This window comes from Fundulus heteroclitus, chromosome 11 (assembly GCF_011125445.2).
Source record: "Fundulus heteroclitus isolate FHET01 chromosome 11, MU-UCD_Fhet_4.1, whole genome shotgun sequence".
In the NCBI taxonomy this organism is placed as follows: Eukaryota; Metazoa; Chordata; class Actinopteri; order Cyprinodontiformes; family Fundulidae; genus Fundulus; species Fundulus heteroclitus.
In genome coordinates this window covers 13,457,319-13,474,559 of record NC_046371.1, presented here as the reverse complement: position 1 = coordinate 13,474,559, position 17,241 = coordinate 13,457,319, and the positions used below count along the sequence as shown (strand labels likewise).

Genomic DNA, 17,241 nt, shown 5'->3' with positions numbered 1-17,241 from the left:
TTACAAAACACAGTTGTAAGAGTTTGTCTAAAATCAATGTTACATGTAGTGGCTGCCACTTGGAACCGAACAAATGAAAAGTGTTGTTTGCATGTGGAACGTACAGCTTTAAAGGACGTTTAGTTTATAAGAGAACAAAACAACAGCTTTCCTGGCCCTCGCCATATCAGAATCCTATCCTTTAGTTTTTTGGGGTGTTTTTTGTTATTATTTTGGAATCCCGACGTCTCCGACTGTATTAACTGGAACGCTTTTTACTCAGGTTTACCCCATTCCCAGCCCCTGTTTTCCTTTTCCGAGATGAATGGAATGCAATATTAGCCTCAACCTCCAGCTCCAGTTAATCTGGATTTAATCTAAACGAAGACTCTCATGAGAAAGTTAGATACTCCGACTCTTTAACAGAGCCTCTCCTCAATACCTCTGAGCTCTCAGCGATCCCTTTAGTTTAGTAAAACTGTACATTTGATTGTGTCACTTTTTTTACTTTTTTACCAGCACCATATAGGCTACACTACAGCCAGCTCTCATAGTTTGATTTTAAGTTGGGCACTGTCAGTCTTCCAAAAATCACTAAAAATGTTCCATGTCTTGCATGTGTGATATTGTAGGGCTTTTTTTTTCTTTTCTCTAGTTGGAATCTTCCTCATTGCTACTACAGAAAGGCTATGTTGGGAAACAGGAAATACAGTCTCTGCATGACCTCATCCAAAGGCAACTGAATCCCCGAGTCTCAGTTTTATACCCCGACCATATAGTTAGACCCCAAGATGGGAGGAGCGCCGAACATGGGTTCGGCTCCCTAGATTCCACGCTCGGAGGTTAGAGGTGACACTGACAGATTCCGCAGCAGACGGAGTTTCGGTGGGTAAAAAAAAGGGGCGTTAACCGCCAAGTGCCAAACTCGCAGCGAGGTGAAGCTGTCCCCGACCGACTTTCCAACGAAGTCGGCAGATCAAGCTTTTTTCTTCAAAGTAAAATAACCACAACTCCAACGGCGCAAACAGACAAAAAACACATGACGATAACTGTGATCACTGTGCTGACTCCGTCAAAGACGGGACTGGCGATCCGTTTGAGTTGCGCGGAGGAAGCGTTCAGGGGCCGATCTGAGTTGCGTGACCTTTAGTTTGAAACGCCGAAGCGGAAGCAACAGCCAGCGTTTCGGCGAGCTTGCCAGCGCTCCACTAATAGATCGCCCTGTCTGAGTTTGCAGCTGAGTGGGCCACAGCAGCGCGGCTCTCTTATATAACTTTAATGATACCACGGCTTTACCCCGGCGCATACATAGGGGCGATCGGCGCACCGTAGATAGTTTCGATTCGTTATGGATTAATCCTGGAGATTGGGAGCGACGGACTTTTTATTTCTCTTTTCTCCCACCACCACCACCACCACCACCCCCCTCTCCTACTTCTTCCCCCTGCTGCTGACGAGGCGCATTAAAAGTTGTCGACGGATCCAAGAGGCTGCGCACAGCGACGGCGTTGGGGCTTGAGTTAGAAATATCGCGGCGAATGTTTTCCTGTCACTCGGACGGAGACGCCGCCGCACGCTCCTCTGGTATTTCAACGCGAAACTGCAGCGCAAGAACAAGTGGGCTTTATTCTACAGCTTGATCCGCTGGACGTCGCGTTATTTCCCGCATGTTTATTGCCGAACCAACTTGCTCTGACGGGAGATGACCTAATCGGTGGAGTTTATTCACCCCCCTTTTACAGGTAACGACTACTTTCAGGTGCAGCTGCTTGTTTTTATTTATTTATTTATTTATTTTTTTGCAGGGGTGGTAGGTTAAAAAAAAGAAAAAAACCTTGTGGTTTCCGTCGAGTAGGCCAGCGAAGAGCGTCCACGGAGGTGCGTGACAAGCGCGCTGACAGCCGTGCACTGTGCCATAGTTAGAAACTGGGGGTGGGTGGGGGAGAACCTCGCACCACTAAAGCGTACTAAATCCGTCTTATTATGGAGTTCCCAATAAACAGCATAACAGATTTGAGCGTTTGTTTTGCGCCTTTTTTTTTTTAGGCGTATGGGGTCTAGTGCAGTTTCCTGCACAGCCAACAGGTTGCACTAATCTTATTAAAGCTTGTCCTGTTCGGTGGAAAAGTACAGTATGGGAAGTCAGGAAACCTCAAACTTTTTACACCGCAGGGTTTTCCGTGACCCCCCACCCCCACCCCTAAAAATACCATCTTTGTTATTTTTCCTTTTGAGATTTATAAGATTCGTTTATTTGTAAACTCTGCTGAGTTTTAGTTAATTGGGTTTTTTTGTTTTACAAAAGTACAATACATTCATTGAATTATGTGTAGCCTCTTTTATACATACAACAAGTCTCTCCTGTAAATGACAACGTGTTAGTGATACTTCCTGTATAAATAAAGGTTTATTAATAGTAATAATAATAATAATCGTTTTTAACTATTCTCCCTCATGTTTTTTCAAAATCCATTTTCTATGTTTAATTAATAAACCTGAAGTTCCTAATTACCTAACTTCGGAAAATGCTGCTTTTAAATGTATGTGATTAATATTAGCTTTTTTATCATTTGTTTCTTGTGACCTTTTATTTGCCACACATTCCTTCCTTTTTAATTTTTCTTTAAAATAAGAAAAGGGGTGGGGGACAGACTGAGGGTTTAGTAACATTGTTTTAAATAGGAGGAAGAAAGTAAGAAAACCTAAATGGGGAAAAGTCCCTTTTCAATTTTAAGTTGGGTTGCAGGCCCAACCATAATGTTATTCCTGATGGGATCTTACGTGTTGGTGCAATTTTTGCTCAACACGGCTTCATGCAGGCTGTGATCTGCACTGGCTTTACTGGTGTAAACAAAGACGAATCGACTACAGATCCAATATCCAATCTAATCAATTCTGACATTTAAACTAGTTGGTATTGTGTCAGTACTAGACTTGCACAATATATCAAATCCCAGTCGCAAGCTCAGTGTGTGCGATATGGTAATAATAAAGGTCTGAGATACTTTTGTGCATTTCTGCTTCTTGATTTGCCACCTGAAACAGTTTGTAGTCAAATGCTATGTCGCTTCTGTTTGCCAACTGAGATAGACGCTCGCTGAGGCCTGCAGCAAATGCCCGGTGGCCCCCAAGTGGGTTAATCTCTTCCAACAGATGCATGCTGTTGCACACACGTTCACGCTGTAAGCGGGACCGTCAGCAGTTTCACTTGCAAAGCAAGTTTGTGCCTGGACATGTCTTTAAGTTCTTGTCTCCTAAACCAGAAAGAAGAGGTCACAGTTCAAAGATATAACATGCACACATTAGTCATTTCTGCTTCGCTATAGGTGTTGGGCCCATTTTGGTGCCCTGACAGTTCTACCGCGGTGCAGTAACAGTGCTGTGTTTTTTGTTTGTTTTTCCAAAAATAAAGATAAATAGAGGAGGGGAACGCACGGGCACAAACGCGGACGCAACCGAAACGTGACGCTTGTGAATGTTGTGACACCTGTTGCTATAAATTATCAATACTTTTTCTACCGCCACTGTCATTGCGTGCAGTTCAATCCCTTTTGGTTTTACTTTCCTATGAGTCACCTGTTTATTGATTTCTTTTTGTTCGCAGAATGACGAGATGGATCAAGGTGGACCAAAGCACAACGGTAATCAGAACGACAACCTTACATTCGCGGGGATAGGACCTGAAGTAGGCAGAGATACAGTTGGCCCGTCCGATTTACTGCTTCAATCCGCGATGCATCTGCCCAGTCCCGGGTCTATGAACCAGAGCACAGTGGCACCGAATGGACAAGGGGGAACCAAAGACCAGGGGGAGCTTGGAGGCCTCTTTGAGTCAGATAAGGAGGGTAAAATGAGCAGAATGCACAAACAAGACCAGGATATATTCATGTATGGGGACAGCTTGCCGTTGTTGAACCAGAGTATTTCTGATCTCGACCCGACATCTACCTCTGTCATCAACACGTCGGAAGCCTCCATCTTGGGCAACCTGCCTTTGCCAGACTTGTTCTCCCAGCAAATTAAGCAGGAGGGGATTTTCTCCCTAGATAAGGAATTAGGAAACTTTGGCGGACAAACGGGCGCCGGAGCTTGCAACTTGGATAGCAGAAGCGCTTCACTAATCGATGACGCAGATATCTGGCAAGACCTGGACCTTCCGAACTCTCTGCCAGAAATCAGTGCTTTTGAGTTGGATTCAGAGGTGGCCCATTTGGATACCATCCTGCAGGAGAGTGGCAGCGGTCCTGAAAAGTCCCTCTTGGGTAACGGGGCAAACTGCATTGCTTTGAATGGCACAGAGCAGCAGCAGCAGCAGCCTCCACCCCACCTGGTGCAGCACCAGCAGCATCAGCTTCAGCAGCCTCCGGCGATGCTTACCAACGTCGTCATCAAGGAGGAGAAGGATCCTGACTTCATCCACATCCGTACCCCTGGTGTGGTCAAACAGGAGAAGCAGGACGGTTCCAGTTACTGCCAGTCCCAGTGCCTGCAGAGTGGCATGAGCCCGCTGCACGGAGTCGGAACAATGCTGTCTCCCTTGGATGTTGGTGCGGGAACTGGGTACCACTACAGAGCCAATCCCGGCACCGCGGGCTTACAAGACCAGAAGCCCTTTAGCACATACACAAACCTGCCAGGAGTTGGGGAGGGCTGGATAGGCGGGAAGAGGTATGGAGAGTCCTCTGGAATTCAGGGCACCAGCGATGGCCATCCGTCTGCCGCAGCTTTGGGGAACTTTCCTGTCAGCTTTACAAGGTATGAATTGAGGTATTACTCCCCTTTCTCTGCCTGCTTTTGCTTTCTCCCTTTTCCATGGGGTGGATTTGACTTTGCGTTTATGAGCTTTTAGAAGTTTCGATTTTTTTTTCAGAATTCACTCACTTAAATACATTTTTCCAGCTTTCGCTTCAGTCTGTGACATTCTTGAGCAAGCAAAGTCCTATCACTCCTGGGGTGCGGGGCATCTGGCGCTTATCACCTCCCAACGGGCAGACCCTGTTTGACACACATTCCTCAGATTTATCCCTATTGTGTCACATTTTACGAATGCCAAAGATGAACTTTGGGACCTCTTTTTCCTTTTTGTACGGGGTCACTTGTTGGAGGTCAGACGTAGTTGGAGAACTAGTTGAAGAGTTGCCAGATTAGAAAATGGCTGGGGGGGGAAAAAAAATTAAATGTTAAGTCAAAGAGACTTAACTTTAAAGAGTTATTGTTTAGTAGTTGCTGGTGTTTCTTTGTAAAAAAAACCCAAAAAAAAACACTATTCATCTCCAGGTCCAGCAGAAGCTCTGTCTGATTATGTTTCTGATAATTTTCCAGAACTGAGTTTTTTGTTTGTGTGTATGTTTATTCTGACGAGTTCATAATTCCATGAAACATCCCGTCCGAGGGGAAGGGATTCACTGTCGGGGGGTGTTTTCAGCACATTTGTGAAGCTTAAGCGCTGCGGTTCATGAAGGCAAAAGGAAACTAGCACTGTGAGAAAGTGCTGCTCAGTGAGAGGCGTCTGGTGGGCACACCCCACACTCCGCCCTGAAAGTACCATCCGATAACTCAACAAGCTCTGAAGTGGAACATTAAAAAAAGACAGAGCTTCATTTTTCAGGTTTTATGAGCATCTGTGTGACTGTGAGTTGAAGAGGGTAGAGATCTAGATGATGTTTGATTTATTATGCTGGCTAATAATGTGCGTTACTGCATTCCTTTTCAAAAAGAGTTATTAAGGCGCTTTGACTCAGCCTGGTTTGCACACAAGTGATAGATGAACAAGGGGCTCAGCTTCTGTTGGCTCTTTACCATCAGACTGTGTTGCTGTGCCTTTATGTCTAACTTCCTGATCATAGGTGTAGTAGCGTGCTCTGTGACTTCATCCTGTGTCCCTTTGATGCATGCATGTCACTGATGTGCAAGGCGGAAACCTCACAACACAAAAAAAAAAACTTTACATACAGTCAATAGAGAAAGACCTACTGCTCCCAATAAGGCCTGTTACAGAAGAAAGCTTAAGTTGAAGGTCTGCATTGTTTTTGAACGTACGTAAGATATGAATTCTTCACACCAATTTAGTTGGATTTTATTTTATTTATTTTTTTCAGAAAGTTTGGTGTGTGGTAATACATTTCAGTTTCGATACTAACCTGCCGTGGGCCAATAATGGATTATTATTGTATGATAAATGTGTATAAAAGTGGCAGTTTTACTCCATAATGGCATTTACAAATGCAAAAGGAAAGACTAGGTGTGTGTGTGTGTGTGTGTGTGTGTGTGTGTGTGTGTGTGTGTGTGTGTGTGTGTGTGTGTGTGTGTGTGTAATTGTATATTTGCTTTAATTTAAAGTAAATGGTTCTAACGTTATTCAATTTAGTTTTATCTATATAGTGGCAATTCACAAGACGCCATCTCAAGCCACTTTACAAAGTCAGTTCAATCAAATCATTCAGACAGACTGATTAAACGTTTTTCATCTAAGGAAATCCAGCAGACTGCATCGAGTCATTGACTAGCAGCATTCACCTCCCCTGAAAGAGTAGCCACGGTGGCCTGCAATGCCGTTGGCTTTGCAGCAATCCCTCATACTGAGCATGCATTTAGCGACATTGGAGAGGAAAACTCCCCTTTAACAGGAAGAAACCTTGAGCAGAACTAGAAACAGGCTCAGCGTGAACAGCCATCTGCCACTGACTGGAGTTTTGACGACAGACCAGAGAGACAAAAAGAACACAGAGGCTCTGATCCAGGAATACTTTCTATGGTAGAGAGGGTAATGGCAAATGATATATTGCTATATTTCTTAAAAAAAATTATTGATAAAGTTTACGTTTTATAGATTTTGATCAAACACTTAATGAAATGCATGATAAACCGCCCATATCGTTGTTGTTTTTTTTAAGTTATTTTTGTTATTTAGTGTTATATGTTTTTGAGTCCCTTCCTTTTTGAAATTTAGAGCTACTGCGTTGGTACTGTGTTATACAAAGGGTTACCACTGCTGACCTTTTTTTTATATATATATATATATATTGTCATTTTAAAATTTATAGAAATACAAAAGGAAGAGCAATGGAATAAAATAAAATTTCATGGGGGTGGTGCACATGTGGTCCTTGGTAGCTACCTGGTGCCCATCCCGTGTGTGTGACCCATGCTTAAAACGTTCCTTACAACCTGAATAAATATTGGACATGATGGCATTTGCTCTACCTTTTCATTAGAAACACTTTTCAAGTTCTAGTAGTTGCAAGTACTAGAATACCCATAGAAACCCCCAGTTTCTATGGGTATTGATGTGTTTAGTGAACGTCGTTTAGTAATGCAAAGTAAAATAAATATATAAAATATTGTAATCTGATTAAATTATTAATGTTGCAATAAATCACATGTCTTAGGTGCCTGTTGAAAACAAACCAATTTCATCCCAAAGTGGGATTAAAAACAGTAGTGACAAAACCTCTGTTTGGTAGCCTAGCAACCCGCTACTGCTGTATGTCATTTTTATTGTGCAATAACTAAAGGATTCAAAACATTGTGCTTGGCCTAAAAAATATCTTTACTTGTATACCTAAATAGAAACATATGTTTAATGTCAACAAAAAGTGATCTGATCTGCTTTTATTGATTAAGGGGGAAAAATCCAAGCCTCTAGAAGTCAATTAATTAGTTAATCGGAAGGCTTAATTAACCATTTTATATATTTTAATATATGCCAAATTAAGAAAGCAAAACTCATAGTCTGTTGCAGCTGTAATCCTGGTAAAAATCTTATTTTCGTTATTTTGATGTTCCATTTTTATCCATTCCTTCAAAATACACAGACTACTGCTAAACTCTTCTGTTATTTTGCTTTCTATATAACTGAGTGCCTTAACAGGGACTTTGACTGGAAGTCTGATTTTGTGTGTTTTTGGACTGGGTGGCCACGTATACAGGCTTACAATAGTCAAAAGATTTCAGTTATGATTAACGCCTATCCAAGGTATATGTTGGAAAATGCTTAATTTTCTTTTTTTCTATTTTTATTTATTTTTTTGCAGATGTTTTCAAGATTTTCAGTCTTTCTCTGTGCTCTTTTTTAAAACTCATGACCAAATATTAACAGACTGTTGTATAGGCTTTTACTGTTTTTAGGTTGCAGAATCTGCGTAAAATTTCAACACAAGTTGTTTTTAGAAGTTTTATGGTAACATACACAGGTATCTCCAGGGTAATACAACTTCACCTGCATAAACAACATATTTAAGGAGAGGCTGGTATGATAAAGAATAAATAAAGTCACTTATTTGCATTATTTTGCTTTTTAACATGTGTTGTCAAGTTGAGGAGCTCAAATTATTACTTTTTATTATAGTTTTATGAAAAGTCTTCCAGAAGTTACAGCATTTGTGCGTTAAGTGTGAGACGTATGTATTAGACTTTTTAAGCCTCCTCTGGTTGTTCATGCTGACAAAACAAATTCCTTATCAGCATTTTAACATCCTAACATGACGGTTAAGGCAACTGCATTGGACAGAAAACCAAGACCATGCCTATATCTGCACTATTTCAGCAATGCATTAATAGAATATATTGGCAATAGAATTACACCAATTCTAATTGGAACAATGGTATATTATGTTACACAGCGACTTTTCATTCCTAATGTCCTTAAAAGACCTCTGAGCAACAATTAACTCAGTATCTTACCCAGTACAATGGAAATATTCTTAGTGTGTTGCTTTTAAAATTTAGCACTGAGAAATTAAACAGTATCCTAACTTCCCTGCATGTTTTTTTCTGCTATTCCCTAGAAAAGCTGGAAAAAAATTTTATCGAACAAAGTTGCTGGGTTTAAAGAACTGGCATGCATGCATACATATATGCATACATCTTGCAAGCATACATATTTCCATGCAAAGGACTTGTATGTGTAAACTTAAATATGATTGTACCATTTGTATCCCTAACACATAGCAGTATTTTTGCAGGAAATCACAGTCAACACAAATGTTATTTTGATTTATTTTTATATAAGTGCAAATAAAAAGCAGTACAGTTTGAGCGATGAAAAGACATGTTTCCACGAAGGATAATTGTCGCATTGATAATTGTTTCTTGGCTGCATTTAGACCTTGTTGTTGGCTTCGGTTGTAGGTCTGGCTCGAAGCGTCTCAAGCTACATATTTTTACATGTTGCTGCTTGTGGAGACTCCAAGGTACTGAGATGTCATCTTGTTACTGGAAGTTAATTATGTCTTTCAGTTCAACTGGCGTTTCTTCCCACCTGATTTTTGGTTTCAGAAATTGCAAATCAACATGCTTTGTTGATTTGCTAGGTCGTAATAACCTTTTGTCGCGAATTAGCTTTCCAGTACATACTGGTATGATTAATCAAACATTTTTTTTGTACTTATATCACTTCTCTATCAATGTTTTTCAACTATTTGATGTCATTGTTTCAGCAGTTAATTAAAACTTTATATAAAACTTTATATTGTCGTTTTTACACGGGTACTGCAAAGGGTAGAGAAATCCCTGTGCTGATAAAATTAGATCTGTATTGTTTCTGTTAACTCACTTTCCTGGAAATGTAATCTCAAGATTAAGGCAACATTAAGCCATGTTGTTCAAGTTTCTGTCGCTTGATGGCTTTATGGGTATCCGTTTACGCTGGGCTACGCCGCTCATGGCCTTTTGTTACATCTTGCTTTTGAAGTTGTAGTTTTACTTAACCATGTCTCCACTCTTTTTGTCAGCGGCCTTTCTGATATGTGCTTTCTTTTTCAGTTTCTGTGAATAATATTTACACGTCTAGAAAGAATAATTCCCTTTTTTGACTTTGCTTAAAGGGGCCTAGTCACCTACTATGACTTTACAAATCTGTATGCGATCTGTCAACATTGAAAGCTCAGCCCTTTCTAGTTGACTTGGCATCAATACCATGCTAGCTTCCTCTGATTGTTAAAGGTATATAGCCATGTTACATGTTTATTAAAACAGACCAAAAACCGTTTGATCACTATAGAATAAGGTTATATACAACAAGCGTCCATCCTGATACTGTATTGTTAGTCCTTTTGAGCCTAAATATAGCCCCACAATGGGCAGATCAGCGATGTTAAAGTGCCGACGGCGGTAGAGCTGCTCGAGGAGGAAGAGGAGTAGCTGTTAAGTACGTTGTGGCCATCTCTGTTCTAGACGCGCGATGGTCCCGTATGTTAGTCTTGCTGTACAATATGACATTGACGAATGGAGAGTGCGCACCAGAGTGTTCGACTCGGCATACTTTCCAGCCATTACCGGGGAGATGGTCGGACAAGGCTTGTCGGTATTACTACTGGCGCAAACATAGTTAAAGTTGCCAAGATCAATAGATGGATGCTATTGCAGTGTTTTGTGCACATGCTGCACCTGGCAATCGTAGTTTTATCGTCCATTTATCGTTGTCGATATGCTCACATAATGCCAATGTACGTGCTCATTCCTTGCTAGTGTTCTCTTGCTGACTACGCATGTGCACTTGTAGTGTTTATGTATCCAGTGAGCTTTGGTCTCAGCCATTCATTGTAGCTCCACTGCTCTCACCGTATAATTTAAACATGGCTGAGAGTTGCAAGAAGCAAACGGTCTTACAAGTTTACGAGAAGATGAAGAAGGCCTCAGAGTACAGAAATAAGACCCGATTGCTCCCCTGAGGAGTGAAAGAGTAGGTTAGATGGTTAAGTGCTTAGTTAGACGCTTCTTTTTTATGTTTGTGCAAAAACAAACACAAAAACATTACCATATCCAAAAGGTAAACAGAAAATTCAGCATATTAAATTCAGGCATATTAAAGACTACCTTTCATACATCGAACCTCACTTTGTTTGCTCCCGTATGCTGTCAGAAAAATACATCTCTCTAGAGTGCTTTCAAAGTACAATGGTAAACGCAGTCACGTATTGACACGTCGGGGTATTGTGGGGGTTGGTCTGTGGGGTTGGAGGTGGAGTGGGGTTTTACCGCTGCAGCGGATGTTTCCTGCTCAGGTGTTCCGCTTTTATGAAATGCTAATGGCTAATTCTGTTTTTCTGTGCAATCACTGCACTGTTTTCTTAAGTTTAAAGTGATCCCACACTTTTGACACTTTTTCTCAGCAAGTGTTTTTACCCCTCACCATCTCTCTCCTTAGCTCATAACTGCACTTGGCATCCACATATCAGCAATGTATGCTATCATTAATGGAACTGAGCTAGAACGCAGTGCGCTGAATAAGTTACAGAATTTAGCAAAGTTACTCAAATTATTTGAGGAATCCTTTCAGCCCTTTTAATGATATATTCATTAAAATAGTTCTGGAGTGGAGATAGAGAGAGGCACGGCTTGATGCACATCTTGTTTTGGTGTACAGACAGTGCTCAAGCTTCACCTAGTGGTGAAAAATCGCTTATTGCTGTTTTTTAAAGATATGTTATTCATGTGATTTTTATACAATGCCACACATTGCTCCTCCTTTTCACTATCTTGTAGCTTATCTTCTCTCTGTCTATGTAAGGTCACTTCACCCCCACCCCTCTTTTGAGCCATATGTATTGCGTCTTTGAAACAGGCTTTGGTTTGGGGTCACAGGTCAGGGAGTCAAAGGAGGCCGAGGCTTCTAAGCAGTCAAGCCGTTTCCTTTTTTAAGGCTGTTGTGGTGCGTGCCAGCTTGTTTATGCCCATGTTGGGTCTTGTGCGCATATCAAGATCTGTCTCTTTTTACAGGACAAAGTTAGCCTTTTAACTATATTTGCTTTTCCAGTACATTTTGGGACAACGTGGTTTAGATTGTTATTAAATAGTTTGTTTCGTTTTTATAACTTTTCGTTTTCAGTTGTGTTGAGACTTGCAGCACATGGTATACTCATGCACTTGTCAAAAACTGAGAAATGTGTTAAACGAACTAAAGTCAGCACAGTGCAGCTGAGAACACAGTGGTGACATCACAACTGAAACACTAAACTCAGCATCTAACACAACACGGCTAAGACAAACGTAGTCTACTTCACCAGCTATAAGTTTATTTCAAAAAGCTAGAATTTATATGGCGATTTATTCAGCGATCGAGGCAAAATCCAGAGAATTGTTGTCTTACAGCAGTGGCTTGAGCCTGAGCAAGCCAACATCCTATAAGAAGGAATTGAAAGCATACTTTTGTGACCCTACGAAGTTTGTAAGTCACAGTGGAGAATAATCAGTTGTTGGCGGTGGGGGGGGGGGACTAATTTAAAAAGTAAATTCTGGTACCATTCATTCGGTAGTAATTTCTGCCCCGTTTGTCACAAGCTTTGTTATTCTGATGCCTACAGGCACCCCGCACTGCTATCTCATCCAACAACTGTCGGCAGAATCCCTAATACTGAGAAGCTTTTCTCCACATTATGAGTTTTTTTTTCTCCTTACAGTGTTACTGTAGTCTATTTGCCAAATATTATTCCTTGAACTCTCTAACTGTAGTGTCGTTGTCCCTAGACAGTCACTTCAAGCTACTGCTACATGCAGTCTGGAGCTGCATGATACCGGAAAATACTGTGATGTCGAGTATGATTGATCCACATTTTCGACACTTCTTTCTTCAGCATAACACATAGTCTCCACCGCTTCTCACCCACTAAATATATGCATCCGGTGTGAGCTTTAAGGGCAGTTGGACACCATCCAACCAGCAAAATGCACTTGAAATATAATATCCTATCCTATATTGCATCCATATAGTTCTTTGCAATTAGGATATTGCACATACAGCCATTGCATTGATGATCACGATTCTCTGTATTGCACTGCTCTAATATAGTTGTTGTACAGGAAGCTGCAATACACAGATGGCAGCTGCAGTCAGAGGTTCTCCTTCCTGGTTTGACACACACAATGAAATAATGGTGTTGTTGCAACTAATTATTGCCTTACAAAAGCCTCTTTTTTTTTTTTCTACCTCACGTGCTTTGTTTAGAGAAAAACAGCCACTGCAGTCAGCGCTTGGGCTTTCTGTCGTAGCTGAGGCTTGAACTGTGTTCTGTCATCATCCCTCGGCTTGGGGTTGCTCCTTGCCCTAAATCCAAGATTCCATTTGTTATAATCCTGGGGGGGGGGAGTGTTTGTGGAGGAGAGACTGTTTTTGTTGTTGGAGGAGAAATCCGTCTTCTGTACGTGTTTACCTCCTCCAAGCTCAGTCGTGCTTCCCGCCTAGATTACCTTTGAAACAAGGGTGCTCGCTTTTTTAATTTCATGTGTTGCCATTAACCAGTCTCAGGTTTGTCTAGTTTAGTACAGTGAAAAAGATATTTGTACTAAAAAAAAAAAAAGCTACGTTTTGTGATTGCAATGAGAGATTACCAACCAAGGGTGTTACAGACTATGTCGCCATCCATATATATATATATATATATATATATATATATATATATATATATATATATAGTAGTAGCTTGCTGATTTGGAGGCCGTGACTCAAAAGGCTCTGTTTGTTTCAGGAACGTATATTATATTGGCTTTGAAAAACAACAGGAAGATGGTAATTCATGTTTGATACTTTTAAAAATGTTGGTTTTCTGGTTTTGTATTGATGCATTCCCCCATATTCACTGTTTCCATCGCGGTGAGATGTGTTGATTATGGGATGACTTGCCTAGATGCATGACACAACTGGTCCTCTAATAACTTAATTAATTCAATCACTCAGACAGGTGTGTGTGTGTGTGACCTCCTCTACTTTCGCACCCACGCTGGCGTGAACATTTTTCAGCATGCTAAGCTGTGATCAGATATGTCTGGAGTGAGCATAATAATAGCCTCAACCTTGCTCACCCTCTCACTGTACGCCATAAACACGATTGAGCTTGTTGTGTTTGGCAACGAGTCAATCAGGAAAAAGGAAGTGCACAGTCTAAAGGCTGTAGTGGCTTGGTCGAATGTCCCCTCGCCCTCTTTGCCACGGCAGATTGACAAAAGTAGTAAGACTATAATGAGGGCAGGGCGTAAAAGTTGCATTCACCGTCAGTAAGTTGTGTAGGATTTCATGTGATTCAAAGATTACTGTTTTTAATACTTTGCAAGATTGCAACAAATCCTCTCTTCAGGAAATGCACTGCTTGGTGCAGGCCTAGATGACTTAGATTATTAAGGGAAACTCCTGCCAACACATTTTACTTAAAAAAAACCTCTTAAAGCTTTGGGGGTTCAGATATGTGCATGTCTTAGGGTTTTCCACAGGAAACTGGTTTTGTGGAGGTGTTGGTGGAAGCTACCCCCCCCCCCCCCACCTCTACCAAGCGCAGCTCAATAACATGCATTGGGTGCTCAAAAAGAGCAAAACTTTGGGACGTGTTGCTCTTTTAGTAATAATTATGGGTTGTTTAACAGCATATATAAAGATGTGAGATGTAGGTGGATGTTTAAGTCTAAATTTGTAATCGTTCACCCATACCTTTCATTTGTGCAACGTCTGAACAGCACTGATTAACCAACCGTCTTCAGAACTATGCAGTGATTTGCTGTCTAAGATTTTTTTATTCCAGATTAGGACATTAAAACATATTGATTTTTTGTACATTTCTCTGTGTAGGTTATGGTTTGCAGCATTAACCAGTCTTGCACCTACTCATTTGAAATCCAAAGGTTTCAAGACAATGTTTTTTCCGCACATCTTGTCTTCCTTGTGTCCAATGTATTCTAGCCCCATCAGGTTCCATGTCTACTTTGGAAACCTATTCATAATGCATTATTTTTAGTAATTTCTTTCGAATTTCGGGTTTAAATTCTTTTGGATTCCAAACCAGAATTTTAAATCTATATGCCAATACCAATGTTTTTTTGTTGTTGTTTTTTTTTTAATCAAGATTGCTTCTAAATAAACCTATTTACTGTTGTTTTAGGTAGCTAGATGTCTAAGCTAATATGGATAAACCACAAAAGCACGTTCCACTACAATACTGCAATTCTGGCCCCTGTGTTTAGGTGTATTTATATAAGATGTATAACTGCATAACAGGCTTCAGAATGAGCCTCTCGTGTCAGCATTACTGTTTAGCTGCAGAGCTGCTTAATCTGAATCTTCAGAGGGTGCAGGTGATATGGATAATTGATTTCAGAATATAATACTTTTAAAAAAAATGTTTGCTTTGGCATTTCTGTAACTTTATTTTGCCTACAACAATGTCAGTAAATTGGTCTGAAAAGCTGTTGAATCCAGCGACAAAATTGCTTGCCTAAATCTTTAGTTTATTGTGAATTTCTAATTGAGTACAAAAGCCATGGAAGATTCTCACAGTATGTTGACCTTGAATACACAATACCTCGTGGCTTGCCAGTTTCAGTTTTAAAACAGTTCTACCTTAAGTGATGGATAGTGCCTCTTTGGTTTCCACAGTTTGACTGCCTGTTTTATTTTGTCACCACAAATATTACCAAACATGACATTTTCTTTCTTTTTTGGTGCGAGGACAGGTCTGGGAGCCATCTTTAAGCCCACTGACCAGCAGTGCACAGCAACATATGGGCAAGAGACACCACTGCTCTATGCCAAGTCACGGAAAACTTGATTCATTTCAGCTTTTCTGTTGCCTCTCACTAAAAGGCCTTCGGATCATAGCAACGGCCTGATGTAAAACATGGACGTTTTTGTTTTCCCAGGAACTTTTTCATACATACTTTGCCTGGAGGCAACCCTAAACACCTCAACAATTATTTAGTCAAATAGAGTCAGCTGTTTTTAGCGATATTTAATAATTATTGGTGTGGTCAACAAGGATGGCATCTCTAACTGGAACGACGGCTATCGACTGTTCCTAAACAACCATTTTTCATAGCATGTAGAGGTTAGAAGGGCCAAAAAAACCCTTAAAAAAAAAGCAGCTGTCTTGTATCTTCTCCATCCCGACACTAAAATGCCTTTATAAGAAGACGATGCTGAGCAGCATAGTGCTCACTCTGCAGCAGACGAATTGTCCTTGGAAAGCAGCTTTGATTACTGGTAAACCTGAAGTGGTTAGGCAAATCAGCCAAATACATTCATGAGATTTCTGTTTATTTTATGTAGGCAGGCAATATTTCTATAGCTGTAAGCTTAAACCTCCTGCAGCAACACAGGTCGATGTTGCCTGGGTTGTGGGCCTCGGCTTGGTGCCTGGTTCAGGAAGGTCAGTATCAATCCCAATGTTGGATCAAACGCAGCTCTTTTATACCAAGATCGGCTTTTTTTTTTAAATGAAATGCAGTTTTTTGGCCAATGTGGAATATAAAATATAAAAATCCTTTATTGCCTAACGTGGTAATTTCCTAACCTTTTATTTATTTTCCACCATTTGTGGGTGTGTTTTGTATCGGTTTTCATTCAGAGCAGAGATGAACGCACCTTTCAGGAATTCCATCCTTTTAATGTAGCTGTCTGAGAGAAGATGTGGCAACGCTTAACAGACCTTAATAAGAGCCGTGCACCATCACAAGTCCAATAAATTGTCTAACGTGATTAAACTTGCTTCTTTGGTAATAATGAGTCAAGTGAGGGAATTTCCTGTAAGTAAAATGAAGAAAAAAAAAATCTCCAAGCAGTGCTTTCTGCGTTCAGTTGAATAACTTTTTTTTTTTTTTTGCTTTTCAGCCGTTTTGCTGTACACATTTCTCTTACGTGCTCTTCTTTTGGGTCGGTCCGCTTTAACGCTTTATGTCCGACTTGGTGAGAAACCTGTGAGACTGTAGGAGGAAAGAAATGTTTTCTCTACACACACATGACTAGTCCTCACCGTGTTTCACGTTGAACTAAAGGAAAACTTGTCTGGGTGTGTCCGGGTTTGACAGCCAAAGTTCATGGTTCAGCTGTTTGTTTTCCACAGCAGAAGGCGAGGTGGTATAAATTTAAAAGGATTTTTTAATCCCGTTAAGTACGTTTTGTGTATATACCTTTTTTTTGTTCTTGTTTAAACTTGAGTAATAAAGTGTGGAAGTGTCATTTTCTGCATGATTAAATCTGGCTCATTGTCAAAGAATTGCGTTTTGTGCCGATTTCAGCGCTTACTGTGAAGTGTATCCCAACAACACACGAGAGAGAGAGCGAGAGTGTGGTCTGGATCAGGATTATGGGCTTTCTTTTCCTGCCCCTGCTGTTCTACCAATAAGGGTTACAGAGTTTTCTTGACACATGATCGTTGTGAGCAGGATGACAGAGTTACCAAGGAGACTGTCAGCAGGGGGTCACGGGTTCAGGCCCCTTGAAAAGCAACCTGCCACCTGTTGAAGTGAAAGAAACTTAACCAGTCCTTTTTAGGGTCAGAGCCA

General features: G+C 40.8%; 1 protein-coding gene across 2 annotated transcripts in view; it reads left to right on the top strand.

Moving 5' to 3' along the window:
* Window positions 1-1,202: 1,202 nt before the first annotated feature.
* LOC105935675 (glucocorticoid receptor) overlaps window positions 1,203-17,241 on the top strand; it is an 82,480-nt gene continuing 66,441 nt past the window's right edge. For both annotated transcript variants that reach the window (XM_012876201.3, XM_012876200.3), the window contains exons 1-2: window positions 1,203-1,721; window positions 3,584-4,734. In XM_012876201.3, the coding sequence (XP_012731655.2) occupies window positions 3,593-4,734 (1,142 nt within the window). In that variant the 5' untranslated portion in view covers window positions 1,203-1,721; window positions 3,584-3,592. The remainder of the gene's footprint in view (window positions 1,722-3,583; window positions 4,735-17,241) is intronic.